This window comes from Canis lupus, chromosome 28, assembly GCF_003254725.2.
Source record: "Canis lupus dingo isolate Sandy chromosome 28, ASM325472v2, whole genome shotgun sequence".
In the NCBI taxonomy this organism is placed as follows: domain Eukaryota; kingdom Metazoa; phylum Chordata; class Mammalia; order Carnivora; family Canidae; genus Canis; species Canis lupus.
Genome location: NC_064270.1, coordinates 15115887 through 15128183, shown reverse-complemented (window position 1 = coordinate 15128183; position 12297 = coordinate 15115887). Strand labels below are relative to the sequence as shown.

The following is a 12297-nucleotide window of genomic DNA, read 5'->3' as shown; positions in this document are numbered from 1 at the left end:
TCCTGCAAACGAAGCTTTAAGAAGGGAAAATTAGCATTTCCCAACTGCAGGGGAACAAGGCCACACAAAACAAGTGGAAAAGTTAATCTGTATCCAGTGTTTTAATAAATAACTCAATTTATTGAGTTACAGAGCCCAATTTAGAGGAACCTAAAGGGAAAAGGAGGTTCTCTACCAACCCAGTCGAGACAGACACAGAAAGCTAGTCAGCAGCAGTTCCAGCCCCAAGGAGGGCAAGAACAACTCCAAACTCCACAGACACATCCACCAAGAAGCCACCATTTGTGGGGCAGAGCCCAGATCAGCCACGGGTGGCAGAGGTGAGGTGCGGGCTCTATCCTGTGCAGCTACCAGCCTGCGAGCCAACACCACACAAAAGCCGTCTTTGGAACCAGCTGACATGTATGGAAGATGACTTGCCCAGTGGAATCCCATCAGGAAAGTCGGCCTGAGATCACAAACACGCTCTGCGACTAGCCAGCCTTTTGCGCCCTGTAGTTCAGATCCAGCTAGGGCTGTCGGCAGTACAAAGGGCGGCCAGAAATCCTCATAGAGAGTAGTGCTGAAGCCACATCTTCTACAACCCTGCAAATCTCCACATTCCAGTCCACAGCTGCTGGCCACAAGGGGAATAGCCAGAGCTGGAGGCTTCCAACAGGCTCTTGGCGACTGAAGATCAGCTGTCTCACACCTCCCAAGTCCAGGGGAAGAGCAACAGGACAATCTCTGCCACTGAAGTCAGTTGAGGGTAGCCTTAGGGTTCCTAGAAAAGCACTCCATTCTCTCCTGTGGCTGCCCAGACTAGAACTTGTTCCATCTCTCCAACTTCAGAAAGAGCCTCTTAAGAGCCTTTTAATCCAAACAAGTACTCTCTTGTCCTATTTCCTTTGGTGAATTTGAATACGGAAAGAACCTAGATGGAACTGGCCATTCCAGGACTCAGGCAACCAGGTTGCTCTTCACGTCTTTTAGGAGTACCAGGGTAGGCGTCCTCTCCTACTCCCAAAGCAAGCCTGCTAGGGGCAAGAGACCCTTGGCCCTAGAGACAAGGGACCCCTGGACTTCTGCTTAACCTATCCTTGGCTATCTGTGAGAAGGAGAAATCTTAAAGGGAGGAAGCATACTGGAGGCACTGAATAAATGGTGACTGATCAAAATGTAAAGACCGTAAGTAGAGCACAATGGTTTAGAATACTGGCTGTGGGATCACTAGACCTGGCTTCTCATTTATTACCTATGCAGTAAGTTAAACTTAAATTTCTGCATCTATAAGTGAGACATAATAAGAATTCCTTGTGTCATAGAATTACCATGGGGATAACATAAGATACCTTTATGAAAAGAGTTTATATAGTTTATATATAACCTGGAATACAGTAAAACCTGGGGGGAAAAAGTTTGCTTATATTATTATGCTAAAGACAAAAAAATGTCCATACATTCCTTTCTCCCCAATCATGGAAAGAGCATAGGAGCACATGGGTGGCTCAGGCAGTTAAGCAGCTGCCTTTGGCTCAGGGCATGATCCTGGGGTCCTGGGATTAAGCTTCGCCTTGACTCCCTGCTCAGCGAGGAGCCTGCTTCTCCTTCTGCCTGCCATTCTCCTGCTTGTGCTCACGTTCTCTCTCTCTGTCAAATAAATAAATAAAATATTTAAAAAAGAGAGAGAGGGAGAGCATAGAATAGAGCATAGAATAGTAGAGACTCTAGGAGATCCTGCCACTCTCATTAGCTTGCTGTATGGCCTTCAGGGGGTTACTGTACTTTCCTCCACGTACAATTAAGGGACATGAACTAGATCAATGTTTCCCATTTTTTAACAATAATAGTACTGAATCATACTTTTTATTTTTATTTATTTTATTTGAGAGACAGTGAGAGAGAACATGATAGGGTGGGCAGAGGGAGAAGCAGGTTCCCTACTGAACAGGGAGCCTGATGTGGGGCACAATCCCAGGACCCTGGGATCATGACCTTAGTTAAAGACAGATGCTTAAATGACTGAGCCACCCAGGTGCCCTGAGAGAAAGAATTGTAAGCACACTCCATGCCCAGTGGGAGCCTGAAGCAGGGCTCCAATACACAACCTTGAGATCATAACCTGAGCCAAAATCAAGAGTTGGACACTTAGCCAACTAAGCCACCCAGGTGCCCCTGAATGATACTTAAAAAAAAGTTCCCTTTTCAATTCACTTTCAATTTTTCTAATCATGCCTAGTGTCAGGTTCTATTTGGTGTTAGCGTATCTTTTTAACACCTCTAACATACTTGCTAATCTCTTGAACAAAGAGAAATCTGGCCTCAGATTTAGAATCTTCTGTGACAGGCCACAGTATTAAGCTACAATTTAATAACATTGCTTTGTTATCACTGCATTCATTTCCATAGTTACCTTTAAATTATGGCAAACAATACTGGTTTCCATTTGTGATAATGACTTAACTTTTAAAAATATATATCAGTTTCAAAAAGGGGAGTTAATTAATTAATTTTTTAGTGAGCTCTACACCCAATGTGGGGCTTTAACTCATGGGGCTTTAACTCATGACCCCAAGATCAAAAGTCCCATGTTCCTCCAACTGAGTAACCCAGGTACCACAAAAGGAGGGTTAGTTTTAAAAGAACATAAACTAGGGGATCCCTGGGTGGCTCAGCAGTTTGGCGCCTGCCTTTGGCCCAGGGTGTGATCCTGGAGTCCCGGGATCAAGTCCCATGTCGGGCTCCTGGCATGGAGCCTGCTTCTCCCTCTGCCTGTGTCTCTGCCTCTCTCTCTCTCTCTGTGTCTATCATGAATAAATAAATAAATCTTCAAAAAGAAAAAAAAGAACATAAACTAGATGACCTACTACATGGCAAAAATTATGAAGATGGCACTAGAAGTTTGGGAAACATTGGGCCAGAAGATTGTCAAAGTCCCCTCAACCCTGGAAGTGAGTGCTGGTGCCCTAGGGTATCAGGCTGTGATCTCCCCTGGCCCGCTTCCTTCTTACTGGCCTTCAGCTTGCAGACACCTATCAAACTTCAGCTCCTCCCTGGAGCTTCTTCAGATCCAACAGCCTGACTAAAAGTCATATCCCTCATCCTGCTCCCAAGTCATGTTCATCCACGGATTGCAGCATTTATTTCCCAGTACTATAACCTTCTCTTTATGTTTATCTCCCATCTAGAACATGAACTCCTTGAGGTAGGAATTATGTCTTGGCATTTTATCCCCAAGACATATATTAAGATGTTCTGCATCTGGGACAAAATGGGTACTTGAGGAACATATGCTGAATAAATGAGCTTGGTACCCCCCCCCCCGCTTTTTTTTTACTGAATGCAATAAGACAGTGGAAGAACACTACCAGAAATTCATCTGCCATAATTTCAGTTCAACACTTCTTTAAAAGTGTTCTATCATCCATTTAAACTGGATGGTAGAACACTCACCTTTCTGATCTCAGCTTCAAGCACTAAATTAAATAAGAATCTTTAAATCTGTTTCAAAGAGGCCTTGCCACATGAAATGTTCATAAAAGCAAACTTTTCTTCAAGAAACTTACCAGGATTGAGAAGAGATCAGTCACACCAGCACAAGACTACTTACAAATGTACTTATGACTTCTGCAACACAGACCAGAACTGGATAAATATCCAAGAACACTCCTTCCATGTCCTTCTAGGGGTAGGACATAATACCAGAAAACACTAGATTCCAGCAGTAAAGTACGGTCCAAACTGAGGTCTAATGTCATAAATGACATATGAACATCACAGTGCTTTATCATACAGAAAGGGGGTACTTTCAAATGTGAAAAAACATTAAGGAAGGCCCTCTTTAAAATTCAAAGGTTGCAGAGTCCCTGGGTGGCTCAGTTGGTTAAGTGTCTACCTTCAGCTCAGGTCATGATCTGCGGTCCTGGGATGGACCATACATTGCACTCCCCGCTCGAGGTGGTCTGTTTATCCCTCTCCTCTCTGCCTCTCCCCCGCACTTGTGCCTGCTCTCTCTCTCTCAAATAAATAGAATCTTTAAGAAAAAATTCAGAGGTTGCTCCCTCTGAAATATGAGGCTTTCTCAATTATATTCTTCATGTCACTTTGGGATTGGACCCATCCCTCATATGCAAGTATAGTGTAAGAATCTTTAAGCCACATAGGAAATGATATTTTTTGACTGGAATAAATCTGTCAACAAAAAGGTACAGGCTAACTACACTAAATATCCTCTGCAGGTTCTTTTTTTTTTTTCCTTATTAAAAATATACATTAAAGTCCAGCATAGTGCCTTTATTGCCCACATCTGTTTGCTATTCTATCTCCATTATTAACACTGTAATGCAGGGTCCCTACTCAGGCAAGATTAATTCACTGTTGCCAAAGCCTTCTGACATTGCAATGGATTAGTTTGGAAGGCTATCTAGGCAGGTCCAAGCATTGCTCTCAACATGTGATTAGTAAGGAGATGAGGCCTGGGCCCCCAGCTTGATGAGAGAGAAGAGGAAGTTGGGTTGGACCTGTGATCAGAGAGGTAGAAGACTCTAGTGGTTAAAAGCCCAGACTTTGGACTCAAGACAGTTCAAGTGAATCCTAGTTCTTTTATTTTAGGCAATTCATTTGCCCCTCAAGTGACTCAGTTTTCTCCTCTATAAAACGAAGATAACAAAAGAACCTGGTAAGATTGTAAAGTATTTGATGCGATGATAAAGTTGATGCTAAGAACTAAAACAAAGGGGAAAAAAACCCTGATGATTATCATCTTCTTTATCATGATACCATCATCACCCCCAGAATCATCCCCTTATGCTGCTGAGGCAGGGCAGGAAGAGCCCTGCTAGTCTTTCAACCTACACATGCTAAGTAGTCATCACCAAGATACCCAAAAGATAATATAGAAGGGAAAAAAGACAAGACAGAAAGCAAAAAGCAGGAGAGGATATGGTACAGAAATAGAATCAGTTCTTGATTAACCATGCTAATGAGGGGGGAGGAAGACAATATTTAAGTTGAAGAAAAAGAACTCTTCTCACAAAAGACTGTAGAAGAAAAAAAAATCTTTTTTTTTTTTTTTTAAATTCTAGATAGTAACTTGCTCGAGGACATGATATAATTGTCTAAAAGCACAGTCGTTAAAAGTCTGAGCTCTGGAGCCAGAATGCCTTATTAGAATCCTGGCTCCAGGGACCCCTGGGTGGCTCAGTGGTTGATCATCTGCCTTTGGCTCACAATGTAATCCCAGGATACTGGGATTGAGTCCCACATCAAGTTTCCCGCAGGGGGGCAGCCCCAGGGGCACAGCGGTTTAACCCCACCTGCAGTCTAGGGTGTGATCCCGGAGATCCGGGATCGAGTCCCACGTCAGGCTCCCTGCATGGAGCCTGCTTCTCCCTCTGCCTGTGTCTCTGCCTCTCTCGCTCTCTCTCTGTGTCTCTCATGAATAAATAAATAAAATCTTTAAAAAAAAAAAAAAAGATGTTTCCCGCAGGGAGCCTGCTTCTTCCTCTGCCTACGTCTCTGCCTCACTCTGTGTGTCTCTCATGAATAAATTAATAAAACCTTTTAAAAAAAAATCCTGGGGATCCCTGGGTGGCGCAGCGGTTTAGCGCCTGCCTTTGGCCCAGGGCGTGATCCTGGAGACCCGGATCGAGTCCCATGTCGGGCTCCTGGTGCATGGAGCCTGCTTCTCCCTCTGCCTGTGTCTCTGCCTCTCTCTTTCTCTCTGTGTGACTATCATAAATAAATAAAAGAAAAAAAAAAGAAAAAAAAAATCCTGGTTCCACCCATCCAAGCTGTGTGACCTTAAGCAAGTTATAGACTCTTTGTATTTCAGTTTCCTCACCTGTAAAATGGGGCAGATAGGAGTCTACCAGTATTATATGGTTGTGGTGAAAATAAAATCAGTTTATACATGCAAAGTGACTAGAATAATACCTGGCTCATAATCAATGCTTAATAAATATTAGCTTTCATTATTAGTATTGCTGTTATTGTTTCAGCTGACTTAATACTAAGTTGATGTTTAACTTAGTATTAAAATTTGTTTAAATTCAGTGGCTATAGGTGTACATAGGAGGGCAGGTAGAATTTAGAAGTATACAGGGAAGGGGCACCTGGGTGGTTCAGTCAGATAAGCATCTGCCTTAGGCTCAGGTCATGACCTCAGGGTCCTGGGACCAAGCCCCACATCCACTCCCTGCTCAGTGGGGAGTCTGCTTCTCCCATTCCCTCTGCTCCTCACTGACTTGTGCTCTCTCTCACACACATGTAAATAAAAAAATCTTAAAACAAACAAACAACTTGGGTTCCCTGCATGGAGCCTGCTTCTCTCTTTGCCTATGTCTCTGCCTCTCTCTCTCTCTGTCTCTCATGAATAAATAAAATATTAAAAAAATAGAAGTATACAGGGAGAAAATGGGAGACAAACTAGAATAAAAAATGTGCTATGGATAATCTGAGCACAGACAACTGCAGGTGATGAGGAAGTAGGTACAATCAATAGAGGGAGAGAGATGGATATATTCATGATAAAGCAAGTAAAGTAAAATGTTAATTGCAGAATCTAGGTAGTGGATATTTGCTTGTTGGCTATAAAATTCTTCCAGCTCTGCCTTATGTTTAAAATTTTTTATTATAAGCTAGAGGGGGAAAAAAACAAGTAGACTTAGAGACAACAAATCAAATTCTGCATCAGAGCTACACTGCCTGTCCTCTGAGCTCAAACACCAGAGCAAGCTTAGAAAAACCTAATGGTTTTGGAACACTTGCTCATCATCAACACTGTCCTGTACCAGATGAGCAGAGGTCAGGTGCTGACTTGGATCACTCTGGCACAAGTAGATATAAGCAGAAGGTAGAAACCCAAAGGTTCCATCTCAGAAGTGCCAACCTCAGAGAACTATGACATTATCACCCCTGCTCAGGGAAACCCCAGAAATAAGACTCAAGGCTAAAGAACAGACAGGTGGAGGATGGGCAAGTGTCATACACTTACTCATGGACTCTGCTGTCACCATAGAGATCACTCAGGCCAAAGCTGATGTAGTGCCAGTGTTCAGGGATATTGGCAGAAGGGCTCCCCACATTCCTGTACATGCTAACATAGTCCAAGGGGTCTGGGCCACCCAACCTGCAAAAGACAAAACACAGTCAGTGAGAGCCTGAAAGTACACAACATGAAGCTAAGACATTATGCCTTACAAATCTAAAGACCCCATCCTGGAAGAACCTGGAATGAAAGATAACTAAAAGGAGGCCACATCTCTGGGATAAGACCAAGGGACAGGTAGCTAGAAGCTGCCCAATTCCATAAGCACAAGACGCTCCCTTCTATCCCCAACATGCAGGACCTCTTTTAAAAAATAAAACAGACTAGGTGGTTGTCCCTTTTGCTTCCTCCTAATTCAAATTACCAATCCCAAATGGGATTGGCAGGGATTATCTCTCTTCCATGGTGCCTGTAAATATAACAAACTTCAAGGGAAGAGGTGCATCAGTCAATCAATCAGCTTCTGTTGAAAGATCATCCTGAGCATCCCCAATGGGCATTGTTCCTGGAAGCAGAGGCTCGGCTCCACTCCTGCCTCTTAGACAGCTAATTCCTGAAAGACTATATTGTGCCCTATGTTAATTACAGTTTGTTCTAAACAAACTCAATGGCTCCAGACCCCAGCCTGTACCCCACAGACCAAAGCTGGTCTTTTCTCATGCAAGTGACAAAGGCCACACTTAGGCTAGCTCAGCCCTGCACAGAGAATTGCAGCAGGCCAGACTGACCCGTGAGAGTGCCTGCATTCAGAAGATGATCCCAGGAGACTGTCGCCTCAAAGGTAGGGCTAGAATATTAAATGATTTGGGGCCTCTGAGGACCACATTAAACTTCCCCCATAATTCTAACAGACAAGAAGCTGAGGAAGAGACTCAGTCATTAGCTCACTCTGAGGATTTAATTCCATAAGGGTTTCCTTTAGTAGAGCAATTAATGCTCTCTCTTAAAAAAAAAAAAAAAAAAGGTCCTGCTTTTCTTCAGAATGGATAGGGAAACTTAATAGACTTGAGAAACAGCCTAAATGGAAACCATCAGCGGAAGGAAGTCTGCATTTAGCCCACAAACACTCTGCATGTGAGCTGCCTCGGACATCTGACTATTCCACAGACTGCAAAAACTTTGCCTGCCCCTAGGACGTTGATGGAGTACACTTTGCAATTGGCATCGTATGCTGCAGGAACACTAATAACCAAATAAAAGACATGCTACATGTGAAAATAAAAGACATGCTACATGTGATCCCAGCAAGAGTTCCAGTACCATGCAATTCAAATACTATTTAAAACCAGTAAGTCTGGTTTCATCCTCTTTTGCCAGGATATTATTTGCCCTTATAGAAATCCTTATTCTCTGCTAGGAAATGCTAAGTTATTTATAGATCTTGTAAGAAAGTTGCTACAAATAGCTCAGAAACTCAACTGAGTGGATTAGGAAAAGAGACAAATCCCCATGTCCTTCCTTAACTCTGATTTGACCAAATCATTTGAATGTTTCCACAACTAGTTGAATATAGAAAAGTTTGCTGGGGGAAGGAGGAAACATAGGGGTAGCTATCTCTGGAAGAACCACATGATAGCTGCAGAAGCCCAGAACAGATGGGAGTGACTACAAACTCCAGATCTGCTCCAGTTTCCTGCTGCAAATTCCCAGTCTTGCCCCTTTCAGCCTAAGTGCATCCAGCAACAAGTGGCAAAACTGTATCCACACTTCCATACTCCATCTGTCACACCTCTGCAGCCCTCTCTCAGGAGATACTGCATCAAGGATCGAGGCTTTATCTTAAAACTATAACTGTAAGGAATAACCAAGAGTCAGACAAAATTAACCTTGTCCCCAAGCACAGTGTTCTGTTCTACTTACTCAGACACCTGATGGGAAACAGATGATTATGTAGAAAATAATCATATCTTGCACTTAGAAAAATATGTTATCCAAGGACCCAGAGTATCCCTTGATGCTCTTCCTTGAACTTACTTCCTTGAACACCTAACTTCATTCCACATGACAGCTGTAGGACTGCAGTGGCTCCTGGGTACAAGCTCTGCCTCTGTGTTTCTGTTCCCTGCCCACTAAAGTATCAGCTTTCAGCCAGGATGTCCCTGCCGGCCAAGGTCCACTAGCCAAAGAACCAACCTTCTGTCACAAGAAAAGGAATCTCAAGGGACCGTGGGCCACAGCCAGACCCAGGTAGCCTTGGTCAGTCAAACTGCTAACGAGGCCTTGTGGCATCCCAAGTGTGATGTATATTAATGAATTAATTTCAGAATCTTAATTATGCAAACCCTTCCAAATCTTAGAAAGAACTAGTTGCTCAGCTGCTCCTTCTTATATTTTTCTGCATCTGGCCAGCATTTCTAATCTCACAAAGTACTCTTTATTAGTCATTACATGTTGGCCCATTTCTGAAGATAAGTCCTGCCTGGTTAACAAGCTTGCCCAAATCAGTCTTAGTCCTTTGCATGTGCTTTAATATCTTCTGCACACAATTCTATCCTTCATGGCCAACTGGGTGACATAAAAACAGTTGCCTAAGTCTGTGTAGGGATTTCTCTGTTCATTCAAATGAGACCTGAACCAACAGCATCGCAGAACCAGGCCCTCTTTCCCCATGACACAATCCAATACAGTTCATCACAACACATACTTAAATATAGGCAAGAAATGAGAATGGGTGATTAAGTTATCAAGAGCTGCTTTTCACTCAGAAGCTCTCTTCAAAAACTCCTCTCAACCAAAGAACAGTTTGCCTGCTGAAGAGAGAACTGTACCACTGGCCACATCTCCTCTGGCTACCAGACATGACCCTCTCATAGGAGGTGGCTGGTCCCCAGGCCCTGTCTCTTCATATTGTCCCACTGACACAGGCAACTGGCCTCAGCCCCAGACAGTCTAGTTTCTGCCATCTCCAGAGGAAGTTAAGAGGTTATCCTGGAGAAGCTTCCATCCTAAAAGAAGAGGTAACCAGCAAAGACATCCACTCTCTCAACCTCCCCCTTTGGGTCTACCTGCCCCCTTGGCACATCCCAAGCTTTTTTCTGAACAGTCTTTCAGGACTCAGTGAAGGGGATTATTTAATACAGTGCCTGCATGAATGCAGTTCTGGACAAATTCTACCAATTCCTCAGTCAATATGGTCCAGAAAGACCATGAAGACAGGCTCTTTGTCAGAGTCCCTCTAACACCTGTTTTGCCCAGTGGCTGTGAAAAGAGATAGGTTGCAAACAGGAATGGGAAACAAGAAAGGACCATTCCTACCCCAAGGGCAGGCCTTCTATGATCCTGAACAGAGCCACTTGAGGGTTACTCTCAGCTTCCCTGAGAGACTGTGGTCTAAATCCTGAAGCTTGGGGCCAGGAAGCCCCTCTAAACATCTGGCTGCACTTCTTTGCTCCGTGTCTCAGGTCTTCATCATTTACTGGGGTCCCCGGCAATCCTGAGCCAAACCATGGATCTATCTCCCTGACCGTGCCTCTGTTCTAGCCAATGTCCTAGGCAAAGCGGGTGCAGAGCCAAAGGAAGCTCTGCTTGGAGAAAGAGAACTGTGCCGAGTAAGCAGAAAGTTTATCAAGAAAAGTTGCTCCGTGAAACTTCAAACGCAAAAGCACTGCACCGATATGACTGACGTCTGAGCTCATGGGGAAGGTATCTTAAAAGGAGACCTCCTCTTCCTCTCTTCACAAGCACGACTCTCGCAACTTGCCTCCCTCCTAACCTATGGGAGAGCGGGGATCCCCAAATCCACCGTACCCTGTGCAGTCTCAAGCCCTCTGAGCTCGCCAGCCGCACTCCTCCAAAGCCCTCTCTTGTGCTCCCCAGGCCCCGCCTCGCCTCCCCCATCCCACTTCAGCCGCCCTTCTTCCCCCACCCCCGCCCCCGGCTTCCCTTAGCCCACTAATGACCCCCTACAGGCGCCCCCTCCTTTCACCACGTTTACAGTTCCCTTTCTCCTATCGGCCCCCCCCCCCGCTCCTACACACACACCCCCAATTCATTCTATTCTCCTAATCCCAGTTAACCCTTCATCCTCCCCCCTCGTTAACCCTCCTCTACCCAGAGGCTCCGTTAACCCCTTTGTCCCCGTTCCCAACTTCAGCCTTAACTCCTTGCCTCGCAGCAGGACGCCCTCTTTCCAAGTGCTTTAACCATTCTTCTCCACCTCCTCCTCCCCGCAGATGACTTCGCCCCGGGCGTTCTAACCCTTCCCAGCCCGCCGTCGTCCGTCTCCCCGCGGCCCAGGGCATACCAGTACTTGACGATAGCGGTAACCTGGAGCGGGTTCGGCTGGTCAGGGTAAAGGCGACGGCACTCTCCGTAGATGGCGTGCAGTCCCGGGGGGAAGAGCGAGGCGAAGGCCGGGGGTGCACTAGGGCCAGGGGCCGGGGGCGCGGCGGGGCCGGGGGCGCCGCTAGGCCGCAGCTCCGCCATCCGGGCGCGTAGGGCGCTGGGGGGACCGGGGAGGGTGGACGAGGGGGAGAGCTCTGACGCGCCAGCAGGCGGACTCCGTGGGTGCGACTCCCCCAGGCGATGGGGGCTGCAGCGAGGTCTCGGCTCCGCGCCTGCGCACGGCGCACCGTCTGCCCAGGCCGTAGCCGCCGCAGAGACGGCCGGAGGGTGCCTCGGGGGCCGCGGAGCGCTCGGGGGGGCGGGGCGCCGGCGCGCCCTATCCCGGTATCCATTGGCTAGTGTCTGTGCCAGTCACAGATGGGGAAGGCGTGACTTGGCAATAGGTCCCGCCTCCCTCTCCTTGTGTGTGGGGGGGGTCCCAAGGCTCTTGGCCTCCCCCTAGTGTTAGGAGGAACCCAGATTTAAATAGAAATGTTGAGGCATCCTCAGGTGCTAGGGTCCCAGGAAAGCTGTGGGAAGCTCGCTGACGAACGACTTGTCGCTATTGTGCTGACACCCTGCTAACAAGAATTTAAGCACAAATTTGACAATAGTGGATTGATTCATTCGTCCATTTAGCGTGGCTTTAGTTGTAATAGATTATAAATCTGAATATTTCCTACCATCTTTGAATGTCCATTTACCATATTTACTGACACTAACCCCGCCAAATTCAGGGGTTGTATGTTGAAATATTTACTTTGGAGTCTTGTTAAAAAGTAGCAAGAGGGATCCCTGGGTGGCGCAGTGGTTTAGCGCCTGCCTTTGGCCCAGGGCGCGATCCTGGAGACCCGGGATCGAATCCCACGTCGGACTCCCGGTGCATGGAGTCTGCTTCTCCCTCTGCCTGTGTCTCTGCCTCTCTCTCTCTCTCTCTCTCTCTCTCT

The 12297-nt window shown here is 46.0% G+C and overlaps 1 protein-coding gene across 5 annotated transcripts in view; it reads right to left on the bottom strand.

Moving 5' to 3' along the window:
* SUFU (SUFU negative regulator of hedgehog signaling) overlaps window positions 1–11648 on the bottom strand; it is a 122626-nt gene extending 110978 nt beyond the window's left edge. For 2 of the 5 annotated variants that reach the window (XM_049103010.1, XM_049103012.1), the window contains exons 1-2: window positions 11271–11647; window positions 6974–7108 (exon numbers count right to left, since the gene is read on the bottom strand). In XM_049103010.1, coding sequence (XP_048958967.1) covers window positions 6974–7108; window positions 11271–11452 — 317 coding nt within the window. In that variant the 5' untranslated portion in view covers window positions 11453–11647. Of the gene's footprint in view, window positions 1–6973; window positions 7109–11270 lie in introns of all 5 variants that reach the window. The other 3 variants (XM_025467050.3, XM_025467051.3, XM_049103011.1) reach the window with 2 other exon arrangements.
* Window positions 11649–12297: the final 649 nt, after the last annotated feature.